The sequence below is a fragment of the Stegodyphus dumicola genome, chromosome 7 (genome assembly GCF_044657685.1).
Source record: "Stegodyphus dumicola isolate Sdum_Otavi_A_Nest chromosome 7, ASM4465768v1".
NCBI lineage: Eukaryota > Metazoa > Arthropoda > Arachnida > Araneae > Eresidae > Stegodyphus > Stegodyphus dumicola.
In genome coordinates, this window is record NC_140774.1 from 29,041,793 (window position 1) to 29,065,281 (window position 23,489).

The 23,489-nt window shown below is 33.9% G+C and overlaps 1 protein-coding gene across 1 annotated transcript in view; it reads right to left on the reverse strand.

Annotated features, from left to right (window-relative positions):
* Dhc93AB (Dynein heavy chain at 93AB) overlaps positions 1-23,489 on the reverse strand; it is a 202,564-nt gene that overhangs the window by 32,190 nt on the left and 146,885 nt on the right. The window contains 3 exon segments of the mRNA XM_085821370.1: positions 10,187-10,309; positions 15,290-15,558; positions 18,612-18,917. Of these exon segments, the coding sequence (XP_085677496.1) occupies positions 10,187-10,309; positions 15,290-15,558; positions 18,612-18,917 (698 nt within the window).

A 23,489-nucleotide genomic window follows, 5' to 3' on the forward strand; every position in this document is an offset into this window, starting at 1 on the left:
ATTAAAACAGGTTTGTAAACATAAAACGGAATGCTCATTATGTTTCACAAGTTGGATATAACTAGTTTCAGACTTTTGCGAACAAAAGGTTTGAGGCTTAAACCGTTTTACAACAATACAATGCTACTTTAACCGTTTTACAACGAACTAGAAGGTACTTCATTTAAAGCTGTGCCGCAAATTGAAGAATACATAATGTTTTGTCTATGTTACTATTTAAAGTGGTTCACCAATTTCTAAATTGTTTACGTTAAATGTACGAGGCTAAAAAATGATACCTTGTGTGTGGGGGGGGGGTAGGGTGAATTCTTCGAAAGCAAAAGGAAGTTGATTGATTTTTTTTCCGAGGAACATAATATCTTTTCTTAGACTATTGATTTATTGAGCTTTATTCGTAGTGATGTTTTCTAGATCAGGCGTGTTTTACAGCTGAGGCATGAGTTTATCGAAATGGGTCTGTCTTGTCCAAAATGAGTAGACAGGAAGCTCCAGCAGGTCTTGGGGTAAGTGTTTTGCAGGTCGGTGTAACTTTTATATGTGAAATTATCTAAATTCTGCCGTTACTGAAACTTTTACCTAAATTCTAAAACTTTTATCGTTTTCTATGGCCGAGAGCAGACGCTGGGTTTCACTGGCCCTGAGGAATTCTGAAGAAGCTGTATCTGTTCACTGTTAAAACTCCTTTCCGAGTTACGAAAACTAATTTCCGTTGTGCTGTACCAAAATGATGAATAATCGAGATTCTGTTCTTTGAAACAACCGTGTACGTTAAGATCCATCAAAACATTATCTAGACGTTCATTCTCTTACTACAAAAAAATGAAGCTCACTTTTGGATACAGCAACATGGCAAAACAAATGTTATTTCGACCGTGAGATTTGATGTTTCAGAATGAAGTTTCAGATCAAAGAAATATTAGGAAACATGCGTTGAATTAACAGTTGAAGACTGCACTGACCTCTCTCGATGTGAAATTGAATTTCTTCTAAAATAATATGCTCAAATGCATTTCAAAAATGAACTGATTTAAATTTCACGTTCTTTACAAGAAAAGTTTGCACTAATCTGCGTAAAATCGCATCATGCATTGTAATCCAGTTTCATGTATGTGGGAGTCATCAACATCCAATGCCGAATTAGAATACCAGATGACGTCATTAGTACAGCCCAGCGCAGTAAGAATCATCCCAGACAGCGCTGAGACCTGGTCGAGAGTGGATGGCAGACGTGAGCAGACGGCTCACACGTCTTCAAGAGTTTATGAACTTTAATTGTGCTTTCGATGTTATGCCTTTACATCATTATGTTAATCCTGCATACCGTTAACTTCATCTTTATTTACTTTTATTTCTTTCTATTAAATAAACCATTTAACTATTACTTCGTGCTCTCATGCTGTGAATTAAGTCAAATTCTACAAAAAAAAAATATGGCGACCAACCGTGCGGCCTCGAATTCCAAAATGTGCGAGTACTAGAACTGTGCTTTGAACTGTGAACTGAGTGAACTGTTGTCACACAAGTTATTCGATTTATTGGATTACTCGTATAAAGTGTGGATTACCCAATTGACGACGATCATCTGTCGGGTGAGTACAAAACTTTCTTTCCAATATGAAGTTAGTAGAAATTCCAGAATTGGAAGCAGCTTTAAAGAACAGTAAAAGTTCTGAAATCAAAAGTTTGCATAAGCTTATTTTTAATACTGATGGAGATCGAAATAACCGGAAAAGATTACGTGAATTTTCTGGCTTTATATTTAAACCAGATTCTGAAGAATTTAATAAGAAAATAGATGCAGTGCAGAATAGTTTTACTTTGAATGAGTTAATTAAAATTTGCAATGTACTGTGCATAAATTCAGAAGGTTCAAAAACGGAAGTCGTAACCCGAATTGTCTCTTTCCTATGTGATTTATCTGTATTATTTGAAAATATTTTGCATGAAGAAAATAGTGATATTGAAGATGAAACTATTAATAAAATTTCTGAAGTAATGCTTGATGATAATCAAAGAGACAATCCTGGTTTTAACGAGTCTCAAGTAAATAACAGTATGCAGCTTCCAATTCAAGATCATTTTAAACCTCATCTTAGTTTTTCTGATATTGAAAGTATTGTTAATCCTTTTTCTGGTAATGCATATGAAAATGTTGATAAATGGATTGATGAATTTGAAGATGTTATAAACTCTTTGAAATTGAGTGATTTGCATAAATTAGTTTTTGCTAAAAGATCATTAAAAGGTAAAGCGAAATTATTCAGAGTGAACCTAAAGTTAATGACTGGTGTAAGTTAAAAAAGCTTTTGAAATCTGAATATGGTAAAGCTTTTAATTCTGCTGAGTTGCATGAAATGTTATGTAAACGTAAATTAATGCCTAATGAATCCTTAGATGAGTATTTTTTGAAAATGAAAGAAATGTGTTCGCGAGGTAACATTGAAGATGCTTCATTAATTAAATATGTTATTGATGGTATTCCCGATTCTGTGGTTAGGAAAACTATACTATATGGTTGCGGAACAATATCTGAATTTAAACAAAGGCTTAAAATTTATGATAAAATGAAATCGGACAATGATAAGTTTAAAAATCCGAAACCGAAAGTAAACACTCAAGTTAAAGATAGAAGTAAGCTTTCGTCATCAAACCGAAATCAATCTAACGTTAATAAGGTCAAATGTTTTAATTGCCAGGAATTTGGGCATTATTCTAAGCATTGTGTAAACAAATCAAAGGGTGTAAAATGTATAAAATCTAAGAAGTTCGGGCATTATTCAACGGACTGTCCAGATCAGACCACCGAGACACATCAAGCAGCTTTATTACAACGAATTTCCGACAAGGATAGAATTATGAAGACTGTAGAAATAAATAATCATTTAGTTGATAGTTTAGTTGACACTGGTTCAGATGTAACGATATGCAGCGTAGAGTTATACAAGCAGATTGGTTCTCCTAATTTAAATTGTAGTGATATCACATTAAACGGAATTGAATCAAAACAAACGTACCCTATCGGCTTTTTTATTTCTGATATTTCAATTGATAGTTTTTCACTGCGTACGAAAATTTATGTTGTTAAGTCATTATGTAATCAAATTGTATTAGGTTTGGATGTATTGAGTCAGTTTAACTTCTCTTTTACTGAGAATGGCCTTCAAATAATTTCTCATCGGAATAAAAGTAATGTAAACTTGATAACTGCTGAGTCATATCGAAATTCTAACGTTCGTTGCGTTATGGGAAATTTGAATATTGCTGTCTCATTGAAGAATGTTTATGATCCTTCGCGATCGTCTGGCGTCTCTGTTAATGTAAACAAAAGTCCCGAAAGCGGAAGTAGCTCGACGTTTAATTACCTTTCACATCTGGTGAATGCTATTTCTGTCAACGAGATTGATTTATCGCATATTTCAAATGCAGAACATAAAGAAAGACTGTGTAATTTAATTAATTCGTACCAGCCTCGGAAAAATAGACAATCTGACTTCAAGATGCAAATAAATTTATGCGATGATATTCCTGTCTGTCAAAATAGAAGATACATGTCTTTCGCGGAACAAAAAATTGTTGACGATCAAATTAAGGAATGGTTGAAAGAGGGCATAATAAAGCCTAGCAATTCTAATTATTCGGCGCCTATTGTTTTGTGTAACAAGCGTAATAATTCGAAACGTTTATGTATAGATTATCGGAAATTGAATAAGAAGATTATTAAAGACAAATTTCCACTGCCTTTAATTTCGGAAGTACTTGATCGCTTAAAACAGTCAAAAGTCTTCACGACACTAGATTTGAGAAATGGCTTTTTCCATGTAGACATAGACGAAAATTGCACCAAATATACCGCATTTGTAACACATAATGGTATTCACGAATTTCTTAAAGCTCCTTTTGGTTTATGTATTAGTCCAAATGTTTTTCAAAGGTACATTTATTCAGTATTTCGTGACTTGCTAAATGAAGGTGTACTAATTATTTATATGGATGATATAGTCATACCGGCTAATGATGAAGTTCAATGTTTAGACAAATTAGAAAGAGTATTCAAAACTGCTTCGGAGTATGGATTACAAATAAATTTCAAAAAGTGCCAATTCTTAAAACGTAAAATTGAATTTTTGGGACATGTAATTGAAAACGGAACTATTCGACCATCACCTTCCAAAACTGCTGCTGTTCGAAACTTTCCACAACCGCGTAACTGTAAACAACTACAAAGCTTTTTAGGACTAACGGGATATTTTCGTAAATTCATTCCTCAGTATGCTAAAATAGCTAAACCTCTTAGTGACTTACTTGGAAAAGGTATTGGTTTTAAGTTCGATTCCGAACAACAGGAAGCTTTTTGCAGATTAAAAGAAATTCTCTCTCAGGCACCTGTTCTACACATATTTAGGCAAGGATATCCATTAGAACTTCATACTGATGCTAGTAGTCAAGGCTTTGGTGCGGTATTACTCCAATTGTCTGATGATGGTAATTATCACCCAATCCAGTATATGAGTAAGAAGACTTCACCGCAGCAAGAGAAACTCTGTAGTTACGAATTAGAAGCTCTTGCAGTAATAGAAGCTCTGAAGAAATTTCGAAACTATTTGTTAGGGACTAAATTCAAAATTGTAACTGATTGTAGTGCTTTTCAGAAAACTTTAGATAAGAAAGATTTAACTCCTAAAATTGCAAGATGGGCAATGTTTATTGAAGAATTCGATTACGAAATTGTACATCGTTCAGGAAGCCAAATGAAACATGCTGATGCTTTAAGTAGAAATGCTTTAATTTTAACATCATACACATCCGATGTAACTGAGAAGATTCGGTTAGTACAACAACAGAATGAAGATGAACATGTGAAGTTAATCAAGAATTTAGTTGAGAAGGGAGAAGAAAATGGATTCTTCGTGAGAAATGATATTTTGTACAAATTTGAAAATGGTAAAGATCTTCTAGTAGTGCCAGAATCCTTACAGAATGAAATCATACAGAAGGTACATAAAAAAGGTCACTTTGCTGTAGATAAAACTGTGAATGCTGTAGAGCAAGAATTCTATATTCCCAGACTGAAATGCAAAGTTGAAAAAGTAATTGCTAACTGTATAGAATGTATACTGTACAACAAGAAGCAAGGAAAAGCAGAAGGATTTCTTCATCCTGTACCAAAAGAAAACGTTCCTTTGAGTACGTATCATATCGACTTTATTGGACCTCTTCCATCGACGAACAAGAGATACCAACACATTCTAACTGTTGTCGACGCTTTTACGAAATTTACTTGGTTCTATCCAGTGAAATCACCAACTACGCAAGAAGTTATTTCAAAATTGAAGCAACAACAGACTGTATTTGGAAATCCAGCCAGAATCATTTCAGATCGAGGTAGTGCCTTTGCATCGAAAGAATTTTTAGCTTATTGTACTGAAGAAGGAATAGAACATGTCAAAATTACTACCGGTATTCCAAGAGGTAACGGACAAATTGAGCGAATTCATAGAATTTTGATTCCTGTTTTGTCAAAATTATCACATGAAGATTCAACGAAATGGTTTAAATATGTTTCAGATGTTCAGAGAATAATCAACAGTACAACTACGAGAAGTACAAAATATTCACCGTTTGAGCTTCTCATAGGCACGAAAATGAAGAATAAAGAAGATTTGAGAATTAGTGAGATATTGAATGAAGAATATCTAAAACAATTGATGCAAGAACGTGATGAAATGAGAGAAGATGCGAAAAACAACATTTTGAAGATACAAGAAGAGAATCGAAAACAATTCAACAAGAAACGTAAGAAACCGAAACTATACAAGATTGGCGACTTGGTAGCCATTCAGAGAACTCAATATGGGACTGGTTTGAAACTACGACCTAAGTTTCATGGACCGTATAAAATCATAGCTGTTCGATTAAATGATAGATATGAAGTCGAGAAAGTAGGATGCCATGAAGGACCAAATTTGACATCTACTGCGGCTGACCATATGAAGCCATGGTCAAATTGATTTAATGCTTGTATCAGCTCAAAGCCTAAGGACCTGATACTCTTTTTTCTTTTTTTTTTTGTTTTTTTTTTATTCTCTTTGCAGGTACATGATAGTGATGTCCATTCAACAGACATCGAGGACGATGCCTCTTCAGGCTGGCCGAAGCTGTGGGAGTCATCAACATCCAATGCCGAATTAGAATACCAGATGACGTCATTAGTACAGCCCAGCGCAGTAAGAATCATCCCAGACAGCGCTGAGACCTGGTCGAGAGTGGATGGCAGACGTGAGCAGACGGCTCACACGTCTTCAAGAGTTTATGAACTTTAATTGTGCTTTCGATGTTATGCCTTTATATCATTATGTTAATCCTGCATACCGTTAACTTCATCTTTATTTACTTTTATTTACTTTTATTTCTTTCTATTAAATAAACCATTTAACTATTACTTCGTGCTGTCATGCTGTGAATTAAGTCAAATTCTACATGTATATGATTTGGAAAATACGTACATTTTAACTCACTAAAACGTTTCTCTCAGATTTGTTTTCCTTCACTAATAAAAAGTTATTTTTCCTAAAGCGAAGAATTTTTAAGTTTTCAAGTCATTTTAAATTATTGAAAATTTATATAACATAACGTTAAATTATAAATGAGATAGCACTTTCAAATTTATATATTGGTATAATAATAGTTCAGTTATTAAATACAGGAAGTTGTCCATGGCGTGTTCCCTTGCAAAAGGCAAATGTTGCTCTGTTCTCCACAACAGTTTCCTTCAGCCAAAATTTGTTGATAGTTTTACTGGTTTAGTTTAACTTAAATCTATAGATAATCTATAGATATAGACTCTATAGATCTATAGATAAACTATAGGTAAGTCTATAGATATAGACTCAAACTTTCGAATCGAAAGTACTCTGAGGACTAGTGATCAGAATTTTGAACATCTCTAAATAGGTTACCAATCTGAAGATAATTTTATAAATACTGTCCATATGACATCAGCAATCTTTCGAATTAATGGCAAATTTAGCTTCAAAAATTTGATTTTGTAATAAATTTCAGTAACTATACATTATGGTTAAGACAAATCATACACTAAAATAAAAAAGTAACGAACACTTATAAGTATTTCAGTACATCTTCTACGAAATGTGTGACAAAATATGATAATGGCTCCAAATGTAGTTAAAAACAATCATCTGGGTGCTGGCAATTTTCAAATATTAGAACTACAGTGTACATTCTACTATCCAGGCTAATGTTGGGAAGTAGGTCATGGATAATTAAAAAACTCTTATAATTCAAACTATAAACTTTATGTGTTTATTTCTTTATAAAAGGTCAGTAATTTTACTTTGTTTCCGAGAAAGTTTAAATTCTTGTCCAGTTCAACTGCATATTTTTTGAAGCGCTGATTTATCATTCTGTTCGAATCCCCTTTAGTTGACGAAGTCCAGTAGAATTTCAACAGAAATCATAGCTGTCTCGAAACTAAAGTATCGTATTCGTTTGTATTTTCAGTATTACTCTCTGCCTTTTCTGTTTTTTTTTCTGACATTTGAAGCCATATCTCCATTGCGCAAGCAATTGAAAGCCCAGCTCAGGCGAATCGAACCTTTTCTCGTTCAAAGAATCATCGGACCATTTCTCGATGTTTTCCTGATCGACGTTTCCATTTTTTTGGTACACAACTTGGGTTATTTCGTCGACTTCTTCACAATTAGATAAATCTGCACATGCAGGAGGAATTTCACGAAATAATCGTTGAAATAAACCTAAAGATGCAATTCAAAGAATTTTAGAACATGCTTGGACTTCGGGTTGTTTGTGTTTTACACTCCGTCACGCATAAATCTGTATGAGAGCTTGAGCACCTCTACGCAAGAATAACTGAGAGTACACTGTAATTAAAGTTTTTCTTGAATTTCATCCGAAGTAATCCAAATGATAAAGAGAGAGAATTTGTGTACCTCATTGAGTAGTGCTAAGAAACTAACAGCGTTCATTAGCAAACCAATTTTTATTTACTAATTTAACAACTGATGCTCAGGTGCTCCTGCACGTTCCCCGATCTGAATCATAATACAGGAAACAAATGGTTATCTGGATGCATCCTCTCAAGCAATTATTTTTCAGGTACTCGGCTCGTACAGTTTCAACTAGAATTTAATATGAATGAAAAAAGACCAAATATTAATTTGCCGGATCGCTGTGCACAGTCAAATGAAAGTCAATAACCTGCCTCATGTCTCGACACAGAGATGAAAATGGCGCAAAAACGTGCTTGCTTTATTCTTGAAGACTCATGGAAAGTTTATAATTCATGGTGATGTTACCGATAGTAGACTTCAGCTTTATAAAGGATGGATTCCCTGCAGATAGATATGAAACTGTTTTATGAAAAAGTGCGAAAGAGGAAAAACTGCATCTGAAAACGTTGCGCACGATAAGAGAAGAGGTGTACAGAAGAGAGCTTAAAGCCATCCAGACAAGATATTTATAGCAAACGTCATTGACACGAAGCAGAATATAAGATATGAGTAAAAAATGTGAGGCTCGCTCTCCCATTATCATGTATTCGAAGCATACTGAATATTTAGTAAACCGTCTAAAATAGAAATCAAAACTTCAACTACGAATGACCAAGGCATTAGGCTTTGAAAACTGGGTAAATTCATGAATAATGATTCCTAGTCTCAAATCGAAAATAAGATAATGATCAGCTATCAGAGTTTTGAGTAAGTATAAAAATGTCAGCAATTTTATATGCGATAATTGTATAAATATCGTATATAAAATTGCTGACGTAATTTGGCGATAATTTTATAAATACTGCATTATGACATCAGAACTTCGAAGGGCACTAAAGTTTATAAAATTATTTACATTCAGAAAATCGTAGTATCTAGCACATTCCGTATAGCAGAACATGAGACAAAATATGCATAAAAATACAAAGAAAATACATATACTAATTTGTATAACATTAACAATTAATACATACAAAATCACTTAGAGAAATATTAAAAATTTTCATGCATATTTTAGACTAATTTTGTAACCTATGTAGCTTGAACGAGTTCTTCTGTCTTTGAGCAGTTCGGTCACTGTATCAGGTTCAGTGTTTCTCCTTACTTGCTTGGGGAACATTCAAGAACCTGACTCAGAACAGGGAGCTTACTAAAGCTATGTTCAATAAATGTGGGAAGTAGACAAGATACACAGGAAGGGTATACGAAACCCTTTATTTTTTCACTCTTTACAATAATTTCCAGACTTCAGAATACAGAGACCAACCACTTGTGGTCTGAACATAAGAATATAAAAAATATTAACTAAACTCTAACTTAACTTCGGAATAATAAACAAGAGCCTACGTGGAAGATTGGCCATGTATTAACAGGAAGCCGTATGTAGTACAGATCACTGTTAACACTACAATACGTTTAAATTTATCAAGAGGATTAAACCTCTGGCCTGGAAGGCAATCAGCAACCGAGTAAAAACTGCTAAGGCAAGCGGCCTGCTTCTACTAACTCCTTCCTCTCTCTTGCTTGGCAAAAAGCCACAACTTAAGTACTTGGCGTTCGCCAGACAAATTTGCATAAATAAGTTAAAGCTTTTAATTCTGGCAGGAAGTAGAAAATAAGAAGTGATAGTAAAGATTTAAAATAAAATAAACGTTAGTAAAACTTAAGATCCTTACAACTGAAGCTATCAAAAACGTTTGTTAGTAATTGTGTACTACTCGATGTGGAGTCTATCAGACATTTTATTTCGGAGATGGAAACATGAAAAGTGTGCAGTGTCCTGACCGGATCTCGAACTCTGGACCTTCTTATTACTTGATGGACGTATTTCCAATTACACCATCGCACACAGTAAGGAGCGAGAAAATACTTTACACGGTTTCTAAACGAGCTTCCTATAAATTTATTATCCATTAAAAGTTGTCTATACTTAAAACTACTTTATTCACTTAAAATTTGTCATATCTTGACAAACAATGTATATATCTTGAAAACACCATTTGAATAACAATTAATAATAACTAAAAGTTTGGAATTCAACAGCGTAATAGCTTGAATTTCAAACCTGCCACAATTCAATAACTAGATTAATCGCACTAAAACTACGTAATTTGTTTATACGATCACCACGAAAGACTCATTAATGCGAAAGAACTTACTTGCCCTTTTTTACGAAATTGCAGAAGATGATTGGGTAGAGAAGAGGATCGATATTTTCATCCAAATTTTCTATCAGCACTGTCTGACCCGCAATGACAGCTTCTTCAATACAGTCCAAATACCTAAAATTGTTTATGCATGTGTACATGAAAATGAAAACTTAAAGTAAATCGATTTTCTAAGCTCTAAATATTACATTTGGAACATTTTATAGTAAGTAAGGGAAAGACAGTTACGCAAAAATAACTGACTATATTTATATACTGGAGACATGAAATGTCACACCCTTTGTTTTGTTTGTTACACATTTATTTCTCATAGAAATATTACAGAATGAATACATAGTTTGTCTGAGCATAGAAAGTGAGTTTACTGTAGAATGTGTTTAATGTGTTCACCATTTTGAACCTCTGTAAGCGAAATTTTGCATTTGTCACAACCTTCTGGAACATCTCCGAAATTGTACGGCATTACTGCACGATAAGAGCCCTAAATTGCGTTACATTTGCAGGTTTCCTCATGAATAAGTATTTTTCAAAACATCCTGTAAAAGAAAACGTATGGTCTATGCGGAGGCCACTATCTCCTACCTTTGTTAACGTTTAGGAAAACAGTAAAAATCCCATACAAGAGATCAAAAACACATTTGCAGTCTGTGGATGGGCTTTATGTTGCATGAACTGCTGAGTATGTAAAGAGACATCTGTCGCCATGTATATATGTGCGTACAATTGATGGGCAATTCTTATCCACACAGAACCAGGGTCTTCCAATTACTCACACAGTCTATGAATGAACTATTTGCAAGGAACTAATCTCGCACTAAAATGTGCACAAAAATGTCTTTGTCACATCACCAAATTCTTTTGTTTTTCAAAAAGACATTACAACATTTACCTTCTGTTCAACACTCAACCAGCCGCCACATTGCAAACTACCGTTTCGCAGCAAATCAACTGACTTCTTCTGACATCATCATCTACCGGATTTTCCATGAGCAAAAAGCAGCCGAGTATGCATTTTTAACATTCAATATATAAGATTAAAAATTTCATGACGTGACTGGTTATTAGAATATTTCAAGTTGCGCCGTGTATGTATTAAAGCAAAGCGATCAAATACTCTTCTAATGTAATAATCTACAAGCGTTAAGTATGAATGAATGGAGATAGCATATATTTTTTGTGCATTATAAGACATACAGAGATCAAATTGAAGGAAATATGCACATACGTTTAAACACATAACTAGCTTCGAAATGAAAATAAGTGTGTTGAAGTTACAAAAACAGGTAAGTGCATACGTGCTTTCCTTCCCCCCCAAAACATCCGATGAATAAAAATTCAATGAACTACTAATTCAAAATATTATTAAAATTATTACAGCAATTATTTTCATAGATTATTGGTATGATTTTGTGTTATTATATGTGCGCATGTCTTGTAAACAATGTTATTACATAAGTTCGATCCATTTGCACAATGACAGGGATTGCATATACTATGGTGCACCTAAGTTCGAAATCTGTTCAATACCGAGCAGCTGTAAAAAGCTCTATAAATCTTTGCTCTATAAATCTTTCTTTAAAATCTTTGCAGAGTGATAATGCAGCCAGTCCATCGGCTGCCTCATAGGATTCATGGATACCTCCTATATTTGGAAAAATCCATTATAAGTTCCAATAACTGGTAAGCTGTGTTTTTTTTTTCGGATAAAAGTAACTATCTTCATTCATACTCATATACAATGAGAGTACCTGCTTTATAATAGCTTTCAAATAGGATGAATGATTTGAAAGATTAAGAGATTTGCACAGTTTATCCTTTTTTTAAACCGGGAATACAAGATGATCTGAAAAAGATGTGTCAATAAGAGATTGAAATATCGCAGGAACCAACAATGATAATATCACCCGAAAGAGATATTCATCCCATTTATCATACACATTCACAAAAAATAAACAAAAAAGACAGCAAAATTAAAATAAAATTAATTTTGCTGACGAATCAACAAATTTTTATATGCGCCTTTTAAAACTGCCTGAAAAACGTTAAGGCAATATTCAGTCTCTCTCCAGGTGTTTGTTAGACTTCAGATGTTACAGATTCATATGTAATAATAATTCATTTTCCATGATCTTTGATTCTTTCACAAGGGGTGATTTTGTACAGGTCTTCAGCATGGGGTATTCATCTCAATGGAAACCTGAGGAGGAAACTCAATTCTATTCAGCGTCTCCAACTCCTCATGATTACTAAAGCTTATAGGGCCACTTCGACAGATTCATTGCAGGTGCTCGCTGGGTTACCACCATTGGATCTTGTCGTGGAGAGGGAGGCTGGACAAGCACGGATCCTACGCATAAAGGAAGATTTTATCTTGTGGGGTACCCATTACCGCGCTCGTGATTACGAGGATCATTCCCCTCGTTCTCTGGGACATCCGGCGGACATAAATTATGATGACAAAGTCACCATAGAGCCCTTAATTCCGGCTAGGCACGAAATTTGTCTTTATACGGATGGTTCCAAAACGGAGCTTGGCACAGGTAGCGGCTTCTGCGTCATGCGAGGCAATACTATCTGCTACACTTGGTCACAGAGGCTGTCAGATTACAATAGTGTATTTCAGGCGGAACTTGTAGCAATTAAGGCAGCATTAGATTATATTAAGCAAAATCTAACAGGACCAGTCAGAATACTGAGTGATTCAGCATCGAGCCTACTGCTCATTAAAGAACTCAACAGCAAAGCGGATTCTGTCCACATTATTAGGGATGCTCTACTTCAGATTCCCGAGTCCCAACGACCGTACTTGAGCTGGGTTCCAGCGCATGTAGGCATTGCTGGAAAGGAAGAGGCCGATAGGCTTGCTAAGCTAGCAGCTAACGACTTGAATATGCCTGTAACACCCCTAAAAGCACCAGTTTCCTATTTAAAAAAGATTACGGAACTCAAAATGTTAGAAATTTGGCAACAGAGATCCACCACTCCACCACAGGCCAACTCCACCACAGGCCGCAGAACCTTTCGTTTCTTCCCCAAAGTTGGTTTGAATCTGGTCACTAGTAGTGCTCATCTTACACATTTCTTTACTGGACACGGACCATTTCCAAGCTATTTACGGCGCTTCAGATTAGCTACTTCAGACAGTTGTAGATGTGGAACACTAGGTGATCCGGATCACTTTGCTTTCGAATGCTCTCTCACGATACCATTTCATTTAAAAAAACCCTCTGAAGCACAGTGGTCCGGGTGGTCAGACACCCTCAAGAGAAGTAAGCTCGCATTTAATCAGATTCATCGAGTAATGGACATTTATGCTCGTGAATTCTGTTGAACAGAAGCGGTGTCAACAGCAGTTACAGCAGGCAATTCTATACCAACAACTTTCATAATTCTTACCTTACAAATCTGGTATCTTACTATATACGATAATATTCAACTACTTAAATGAGGACAATTTCAGAGACTAATGGCATGCCATTGTACCTATGTTACGTATATGCATGACAGCCATGTTTAGTGCAGTACATTAATAACTTTGCTGGAACATGTTTCCTCCTAGATGCAGATTACCACAATCAATGTCTGTCTATTTGTACTTCAGTGTCGCTTCTGTCCATTATTAATCTTTACATTTTATTGTTTTTACTTAATTTTTGTATTGTATTCTGTGTATTTCAATTTACATATTGTCTTAGTGTATTGAACTGTTAAGTAGTAAGTGTGTTGTGTTATGTTTTCAAATTAAGTTTGCGGTATAATAGTAAATACATATATAGAGCTCTCGGCTAGTACCATGAAATATTGTGTGCAAATGTTTTGTAACAGTTTCTAGTATTGTGAAAAATGCAACAGTTTCTAACAAATATTCGTGGCCGCAGAACCAACTTTCTGATGAGCACATTGTATATTGATTGTTATTTTGTAGTATTAGCCATTTTATTTCAGTGTATGTACAGTATTCCATTAAGTATCTTGTATATTTTTTTTTCTATTGATGTAGAGTATAATAGTTTAGGGTCGTATAATGATAAGTAAGTGTGATGTATAATAGTAGTATTGAACCAGACTTTTTTGGTTGTAGAACTTTGTAAATATGTATTGAAATATTTTGCTGGATTTAATGTTTTGAAATGACTCGTATTCTAACTCTGCTACAATATATTATATTCGTAATTTCACTGTGACTGTTTTCAAAGGTTATTGTCTAGTGTTCTTTTGATTAGTTTTAGCGTTACAGTACAGCATCATGTACAAAATTGTCTACTTTTCGATACGAGCAGTGTATATGTTGTGTTTTATTTGTAGTATCAGCTTTACTATGTCAGTGTGTACTTTTCTGATACGAGCAGTGTATATGGTGTGTTTTATTTGTAGTATCAGTTTTACTATTTTAGTGTGTTGTTCAGTATTATAGTAATATATTGCATAATATTTTTTTAAGTAGTCTTAAATTTTACTGTTTTTGTTTTACCTTTACCAGTTTTGTATCAATGCAGCTTTGTACTTCTATGTATTTTTTTTTAATCTATGCTATCAGGAATGTCATATGTATTCAAGGTAGTCCTTTGTATTCCCTATCTAGATGTGACTCTGTAATCTTTTTTTTTTTTTTTTTTTTTTTAATTTAGACTTAATAAATGTCTGCAGGGCGGACATCATACTGCAAGGGCTTGTTCCCGGTCAGTAGTCCTCCTTAGCAGTGTAAAAGTAAAAAATGTCTTTCAGAAGGGTCTTGGTGTATTTCCATATAATATATCTAAACTCATAAAATCATATGATCTTGGATACCATTTATTAGAAGCTTCCTTTACGATTCATTTTTAGGAAAATTGATTATCCAAAAAACATTGCAACATTCTGAGTTCCATTTGTCAACAAACGTGAAGCGCTGTAGTAAAAATGCGATTTGCCACCTACTAATGATAAATCTTGATGAATGTCTATTTCAGAAAAACTAAGTCGGATGATGCTATCATTATTGTTTCCCGATATATTTTAATTTCACCATGTATCATATCAATCAGGAAAATTAAACCCCTATCTGAATTAGTAATATTCTGTTACTTGATATAAAGGAATTTCTAAGATTCTTACCCTTTTTGGTCTGTTCGGACGATTAGCAGTTTATTTTCGTAAGTAGCTCTGATCCAAGGTATTGCTTGTATTTGGGGATCTATTACTAGAGGCCAGCGCCACAGAAAGAAACATGTAGTGAATATAGTTGCATTACCCACCGAAGCCGTGTCGCCGGGCAATCCAACGTTACGCCACTGTCCGATGACCGTTTCATCTTCCAAGAGCAATGATATGACTGGGTCTATCTGTGCAGTTTCTGCAGCATCCACTGCTACGGGTAAATTACTCTAGGAAAGAAATTTGATTAACTTTACAGCTATTCAGTTATGTGGATTAATGATATCCAAAACTTTTATTATCTGGATCTGTTATTTTTCGCTCTAAGCTTAATAAAATAACATTTGTTAATTTATTTAAAAGATTGAAGTTTTTGGCAATTTGAATAATCAGAAACGATCATCTGGATGTTTGTAATTGAAATCATAAATTTGGTAGCAACTGTAAATGTTAGTAATATATATTATTACATTATTAATGTTGTTATTTTAAAGCCAGAAGAGTGAAAGAGAGTGTCTTAATTTAATTGCAGTTATTAGGTTATTAATCTTGCCCCTCGCAATTAAAAGATAATTTCTTTGTTTAAGTTATTACATTTAAAATAAAAGCAAAGATTTTATGTTTGGTCTTATATCTACATAAATGACTTCTACATAAATTCTTTTATCGATATTAGAAGAAAAATGGGGCGCATCTTTAGACAAATAAAAATTAATGCAAAACTGTCTTTTTTAGATAACTAATTAACATTAAAGACAGTTTTCATTTTGTTTAATGGAAATGGGAGTACCTATTTTTTAACTGTATAATATTTGGTGAATAACTTAAATGATTCTTAACTGTATTATAATATTTGGTGAAACGCGGCCCAGACGGAAAAGTGGCTAGTGACTCTGACTGCCGTACCGAAGGTCCTGGGTTTGAATCCTGGAGAAGGCTTGGATGTAAATTGTCTTTCCTCTAATAGGAGGCAACAGTGGCCCACCTATTAGGTGCCTCCATAATAAAATGACCACCATTTACAGCCGTAGTAGAGTCCAACGCCTCTAATGGATAGTGCTCGCCACTGGAAATTACAAAAAAGGTATATTTGGTGAGATAAACTAAAATGAACTGAAACATCTCATACATTCCTTTCGTTAAGTACATATTCAGCCGGCAGAAAAAAACAGACAGCTTAATTATTCGCATTTTTCATATATCCCAGCTAAATTTTCAACTAATCCAGTTATCTGATGCTCGTATATAAACCACTTAAGAAATTTGCCATTTCAAAGATTCCGATATTTTGGAGAAAATGATATGAGTATATGTGCAGAGTTTGACAATCAAAAACAGCTTTATAAAATATATTGTGTAAAGTAAAATTTCAGAAAATAATATTATTCATAATTTATATAAATTATGAACCTGTTTTTATGTTTAATAATAGACTTTCAATTAATCTCTCAAATAATAACAATATTTTGCTTACAGAAAACTAAAATAATGTCATACTTGTTAGTAGCTTCTTCTTAAGTTAGAAATGGAAATAATTTCTCCATTTTCGAATTCATGAAAACTGGCTCCCAAAGGATAGATGCTTAGGATCGACATTTTTCAGAATATTCATAAATATTGGATAATTTGCGTAACTTTGCAATTATACTAAGAATCACAACAGTAATATGTGTCAACGATGTTGTCATGTTTTCAAAAGCAACTTAGCATTTCATATTTTGTCATTTAAGCAGACACTGTTTAATAATTGTAGGCTAATAACTACAGGGTGTTTCAGCGGGATGTTAAAACGTTTTGTTTAGTGCATAACGTTACTGGTAATCGCAATAAAGTTATATAAAGCCGGAATATGCTATATATATTTCCATTCCGGCTATATAAAGCCAGAATACACTTAAGAGTGAGAAAAATATAGAAAGTTTCGGCAGATAATATTTCTGTAGCATCAAACCAGCTGTTTTCTCGTTAACTCGTCCAGCTCAGTGAGACAGGTATCATATATAATAAAGAAATGCTTATTTATTGTGACACATTATCAGATTAGTGAATTAACAATACAATTATCACCTCGTGAAGAAACGTAGAATCTAAAATGGTCTTCAAATTAAACCACTAGATTCCCAAATATGTGTCTTGGCCAAAATTAACAATAACATTAGCAAATACTGAGACACATATTAATAAACATTGTAAAATTTACAAACATATTTTTCCAAGAGAATGGGTACGCTTATGGCACTTGATGTGATTGTAAATCTTTCTCCCTCTTATTCAAACATAGTTTTATTATTGCTTAGTGTTAGGCTCAAAAATAAATTAAAAAAAGTATATTTATCAAGTGAAACCTATTGCTTAAGCAACTTGTAGACAGTACAGCGTTTTTATGCTGTTTTTGATATTATTAACAATTGCATCATTAGTATAGATAAAAAAGATGTTTCTAAAGCAACATTATTTATATAGCCTTCCCGCATTTCAACATAGACATTCTGTTATACTATCCACTATAAGTTTATTTTCAAGAGAACTTGTATTACTTGCATAAATATAGTTCTGCAAATGTTCCACAAGAAGTAATCCACTTATGATAAATCTGCTGATCAAAAAATAAAATGTTGTTATATTGGACCTATCTATATTGGACCAATCTATTTTTCCCTCTTCAAAAATTATCACTGAAGTAGTAATTCAAAACGGGGACTCCACTATTCTGTTTTCGAATTCTCAAAAACTTATTTTACATAATTTCACACATACGGTGATATTATTACGTGATCTCGATATTTCTTTGAGCATGAATCACATTAATTTATAAGACTATATAACATATTTTGACTTTTTTTCATTTTTTAGATGAACAGCTTTCGATAGTTCTGTATAACAAATCTTAACATGTCCACTGCTTTAAAGAACATCGGCGATTTAAAGAAACTTCTCCATTAGGGAATTTGAAATTTTCTCCTTAATAATATATTTCGAGATATCATCTAATAATGTATAATTAAGTAACGATAATACAAACGTAGTGTTATTAGAAGCTTAAGTGGTATTAACATTCCACAACATTGGGAATTATCCTTTTTCCTGTTTGATATCCTATAGATAACCACCCAAAGGAAAAAAGAAATAAAAAAAAATAAGTTATTATAATATATTAGAGTAACCAAAACATTATCCATATGATAATTTGAAAAATAGCTCGCTCGTTTGCAAGAATCTGGAGAATTAATTTTATTAGTTTTGCCATAAATAGGAAAAAAACAATTATAAAAGGAAAACTTACTTCGTTCTCCAGAAAAGGTTTCCAGAATTCATAAAGAAGCTGCAATCTGTACGGCCTCGTGAAAGGCCCAAGATAGGCCACGAAAGCGGAAGCCATGAGTACATCTCCCGGCAAAGTGCCTTCCAAGCCTTTGAAATTAGTTGCCAGTTGGGACCAACGCTGGCGTTCGGATTCTAGGCCACCAAGCAATCGGTTTGCTAGATGTATACTAAATGCCGTCTTCTGAGCTTCGGATTCACAACGAGCTTTGGCTTCGGTTGCTTCATCACAGCGTGCTTTCAGCTCGCTGAGTCTGGATTCTACCTCCTGTAATAAAGATTTCGTTTTTAAAACTGGCCATTATAAAAATAGAAACCATACATTGATTTTCAAAGAATGCTACTTCATCACGAAAATTTCTGAGTAACTATTGGCCAAAATCATATTATTTCAGTTTAAGATCAGTAGTGTTGTAATAACAACAAATTAATACTGTTTGCCTCCTCAAGACCATTTGTTTGATAACTACCTAGAGTAACAATGAAATAGAAAGATAATTTACGTAATTCATTAGGAACCATTCAGTAATACATTCATTTTTTTAGAAACTTGGGGCAGAGCAAGTCTTTTGCTATCATGTCATTCGTTCGATTATTAATAAGCCCGCTATCTTATAACATAAATTTTAAGTTAGGAAACTAGTCCAGGTTCTTCTCTATCTACTTGCATCTAGGTATATAAGTAGTATCTAGAAAAAACAAATAATATTAAAAAAATGTTTTAAAGTCAATTCCTACTTAGGGCAACAAAGAAAAATTTTAGTTTAGTTACTTTGTAGTGTCAAGGTGGGTTAACTTCTATCTGGATACATTAGTAGCAGGAAACTACACAGAAAAAGGGTTCAAACCCTTTATCAACTCTTTAAAATTTACACTGCGTCAACTCGACGCTAACAAACTTCGCTTCCACTTGGGCGGTAACTGAAAAGCAGATAATTGAAAATCAAAAGTTGAAATGTTTGAAATGTTTAACAAGTGCTAAACTAACTTACAGGGCTCAGCGAGATCCCGAACTTCAACCCCCTTCTAAAACTAGTGGCAGCAGATAAATGCAATTAAGCCACTTGAACCAGCAATCAGCAAAACGTACCTACGCCAGAGACGGCAGCTAGAGCCTAACTCTCTAACTTGCCTTCAAAACCTCGGTATTTAAACTTTTCTCCTCAAAGCACAATTTGCATTCTTCCACGCGCGCTACCAAATTTAATCATTCTGGCACCGACAATTAGGGGGATGAAGGCTTATAGGAAAGTCTGAACTAAAATTTAAATTATTAATTAAATTAAATATAAATCCTTACAACTTTTTATTAACATTTTTTCGTTTTTAAAATTTATGAAGCTGATGGTGGTTTATAATTTTTCATTTTATTCATCGCTTGTAATGCTTCATTATTGCAAAGAATCTTTCCAGTGAGTTTCGAGCAGTCCAGTTCTTCAATCAATATACCATCTAATGGTTTCACAAGGCTCTCTCAAGGAGACATATGCTTGACCTACTGCGAAGAGTTTTCATTTTGCAAGGAACCCATTTTAAAGGGTTATATTTTAAACGTATATTATTATCCCGTTAACATAGAAATATGGGGAGAATTTTCGCTACATAATGGGATATTACAGCCGCTTCATCCAACTCTATAAAACTACAATTTTTTTATTCCCTACACTTTAAAAATCTTTAGGACTCTGTCTTACTGTTGCCACTTATTTTTGTTAAACATTACAATCCCATTTATCACAGTCGTGCACTATTATTTATAAGTTGTTATAAAATTAATTTTTACAGAATTCCTAATAAACTGTCATTATTTGTAAGTCTTAAAAACAACTTAAAAACAGCATACCTTTAGTTCCGATAAACAAGGATAAATGAGAAGGAATTGAATATGTGAAAAAATTGTATTAACATCAAGTGTCATCCACTACAAGTTTAAAAATTGTATTTGAACTTAATGAATAAAAAGTATTTTTTAACGATTTAAAATTTGAGCAAGATATAGGGAAAGTGTGAGTTAATAGTAGGAGTTTAATAAACTCGAAACTGTATATCGGAAAAATATTTATTAGAAGGTATACATCACAATATCGCTAAAAACGATTGCTTTAAATTTTGGCTTAGATGTCCTTGAGTCCAGACAGTTTCAGAAAACATTCTATGTTATTTGACGTATCTTCCGGATAATTCTAGTCGCAACATATGGTATGCGAGGTTTTAGATACTGAAAGCTTAACGGGCCATTTTGATATAGTAGACATCATTTCTAAAATGAGCCGTCAAGAAAACTATCACTTGGAGTTAAAGCTGGAGACCTAGGAAACTATCCGACATGTCCTTGGCTCTTTTAAAGATATTTTCTTGCAACAGACTTGTTAACATGAGAAGTGCAATTAGTAATGTACCTGACTTAATGTACTCTCCGTTGTTCTACGAGAATGCGTTGTCGTTAAGCAATTAATTTTTTTATCTTCTACGCGTCTGTGTTTTATCATTCAGGAAAGTGTTACGTATTTAGTATTCCTATCAAATTTATTCCGCAATTACTGTATTTATGCGAATCTAATGCACCATCGAATCTAATGCGCATCCCCATTTTAAAACTTTAAATAATAAAAAAATTGTTTGTCGGCGAATGTAATGCTCATCAATGGTATGAGGAATTTATTGAATCTTATTTTATACAACAATGGATTTGTATATAAACTATCAATCAATGGTATGATAATTTTATTTAAATTTAGATACCATATTTTATACAACAATGGATTTATACATAAAGTAACAGAACATAGAATTAACCTATTAGTGGGCTATTGTTATGTGAAACAATCATTGTTAATTACCACTACCGTATATACGGTACATATCGTAAAGTATGAACATGAAATAAATGGTAACATTTCTATCTAGCTAACAGTTTCTACAATCAGTGATTAATAGTAAACGTCTTTATTCACTATTTTGATGATAACTTTTTTAGTCCCCTTCTCCGTAATGGTGTAGTTACGAGGCATATCAAACCAAATTGGCGTCTCGTCAGCGTTGCCAATTTGCCCCATTGAAAAATTCTTTTCCTTCCGAAGTGTGATGACATACTACTAAAATGTTAGTAGTTTTCCCTCAAAATCTTCAGGAAGCTTTTGGCATATTGTTGTACGGCGTCTTACAAATAAGCCCATCCGCTTCATAAACCGATCCACCCATCGACGGCTAGCTTTAAACTCTCGTTTCGGTATTTCAAGAACTTCAGCCTCCTCTTTTGCTTTATTTCTTATAGTGTCGCTAGTCACAGGTTGTCCATTCTTCCTCCTTTCACGTACAAATTCCAAAACTTTTTCTTCAATTTTAGGGTGTCTTCCTTTGCGAGGGCCAGTGAATTTCTTTCTATTAGTTTTAGTTCCAAACAGTGCCAATTTCTGTTGCCGCCACAAGCAAACATTGCTCTCAGCTACGTTGAACTCTCTCCCAGCCTTTCTATTGCCATTTCTTTCAGGATAAAGAATTACTTTACGTTTGAAAGTAGCGTCATATGACATTCTTCTCTGCTTGCCCTCCATTTCGTGACTACGTACTCTGCAGTATGCAATAATGTGTCAACGATAAATGTAACGGTAAATGTAGTCGAGAAATACAGTAATCCATTGTTACGATTTAAATTCGGTTGACGTCATCGGCGAACTTTGCACTCGAATCTAATGCGCACCCCAATTTTGAGTACTACATTTGGCCAAAAACGATGCGCATTAGATTCGCGTAAATACGGTAATTAATAAACCAAGCGATTAAAAACAATAAATGCAGCTACATTTCAGTTACTAATAATTGTTACCTGTGAAATATGCAAGCTGCATTCATTCAAATCGAATATATATATAGTTTGTTTAGTTGTTTATGTGTAATTCATATAAATCTACAGTTCTATTCCGATCTGAATGCAGTTTTCAAGCTTGATCTTCAAAACAAGAGGAAGGACATCCTCTACATAAGATCTGGAAAAAAAAAAAAAACACTTCAGGAGGCCCTCATTCAGGGCGTTTATAGGAGAATGTTAGGCTTACGACACCCATCTTTCATACATACCACCGAGCTTAAGTCCATCGTTCTTGTTTTGTCGCTCTTCGTGGAAAGTCATACATTCTATGAGAGGAATTCGCAATTGCTTTTCTACAAAAAATAAATGCCATATTTCTACACAGTTTGAATTTTGAAATGACCCATCTAATATTAACGTCGCCTTTGTTGCATTACCGCTATCAGTTTTTACTAAAATCGTTAGAGGGCGCCGTTTTGATTTACTCTTTAGAAGAGTGTAGAACGTTTAAAGGAGAATTTAATTGCCCTTCATCTCAGTTTTTCGCTAATGCTTAGAAAACCGTGGAGAAATAGTCTAAAGAGAATAGCTATTTTTCGAAAGCTGATTTCTGAAAAAGTTATAAAATATAACCAGCAAAACTCGACGATTCAAATAATCGATCGATTCGTAACTAGTAATTCATAGTTATATAAAAAGCTTATCCAGAAAAGGCTTCCTGGCAACTTTGTATCCTTTTTTATCCGTTGAATCAGGAAGGGATACATAGAAAGCTGTGCATGCCCAACAGAATTTTGTATCATGCTGTTTAAGTCCTACATTTTTTTTATAAAGGAACCCTTATCATATTATTACTTAACATCATTCCACCAAAACTGTGCAACGCAACAAGGCTCACCGCGAAGAATCTATTGCTGGACGTAATAGAGGCCGCCATTATCACGGGATGTGCCGCAGTTAAAGACGTTTTGTTTTTAATGGTCGATCGCTTTATTTAATAGCCATTAGCCTTGCGCCACTACAAGGACCGGA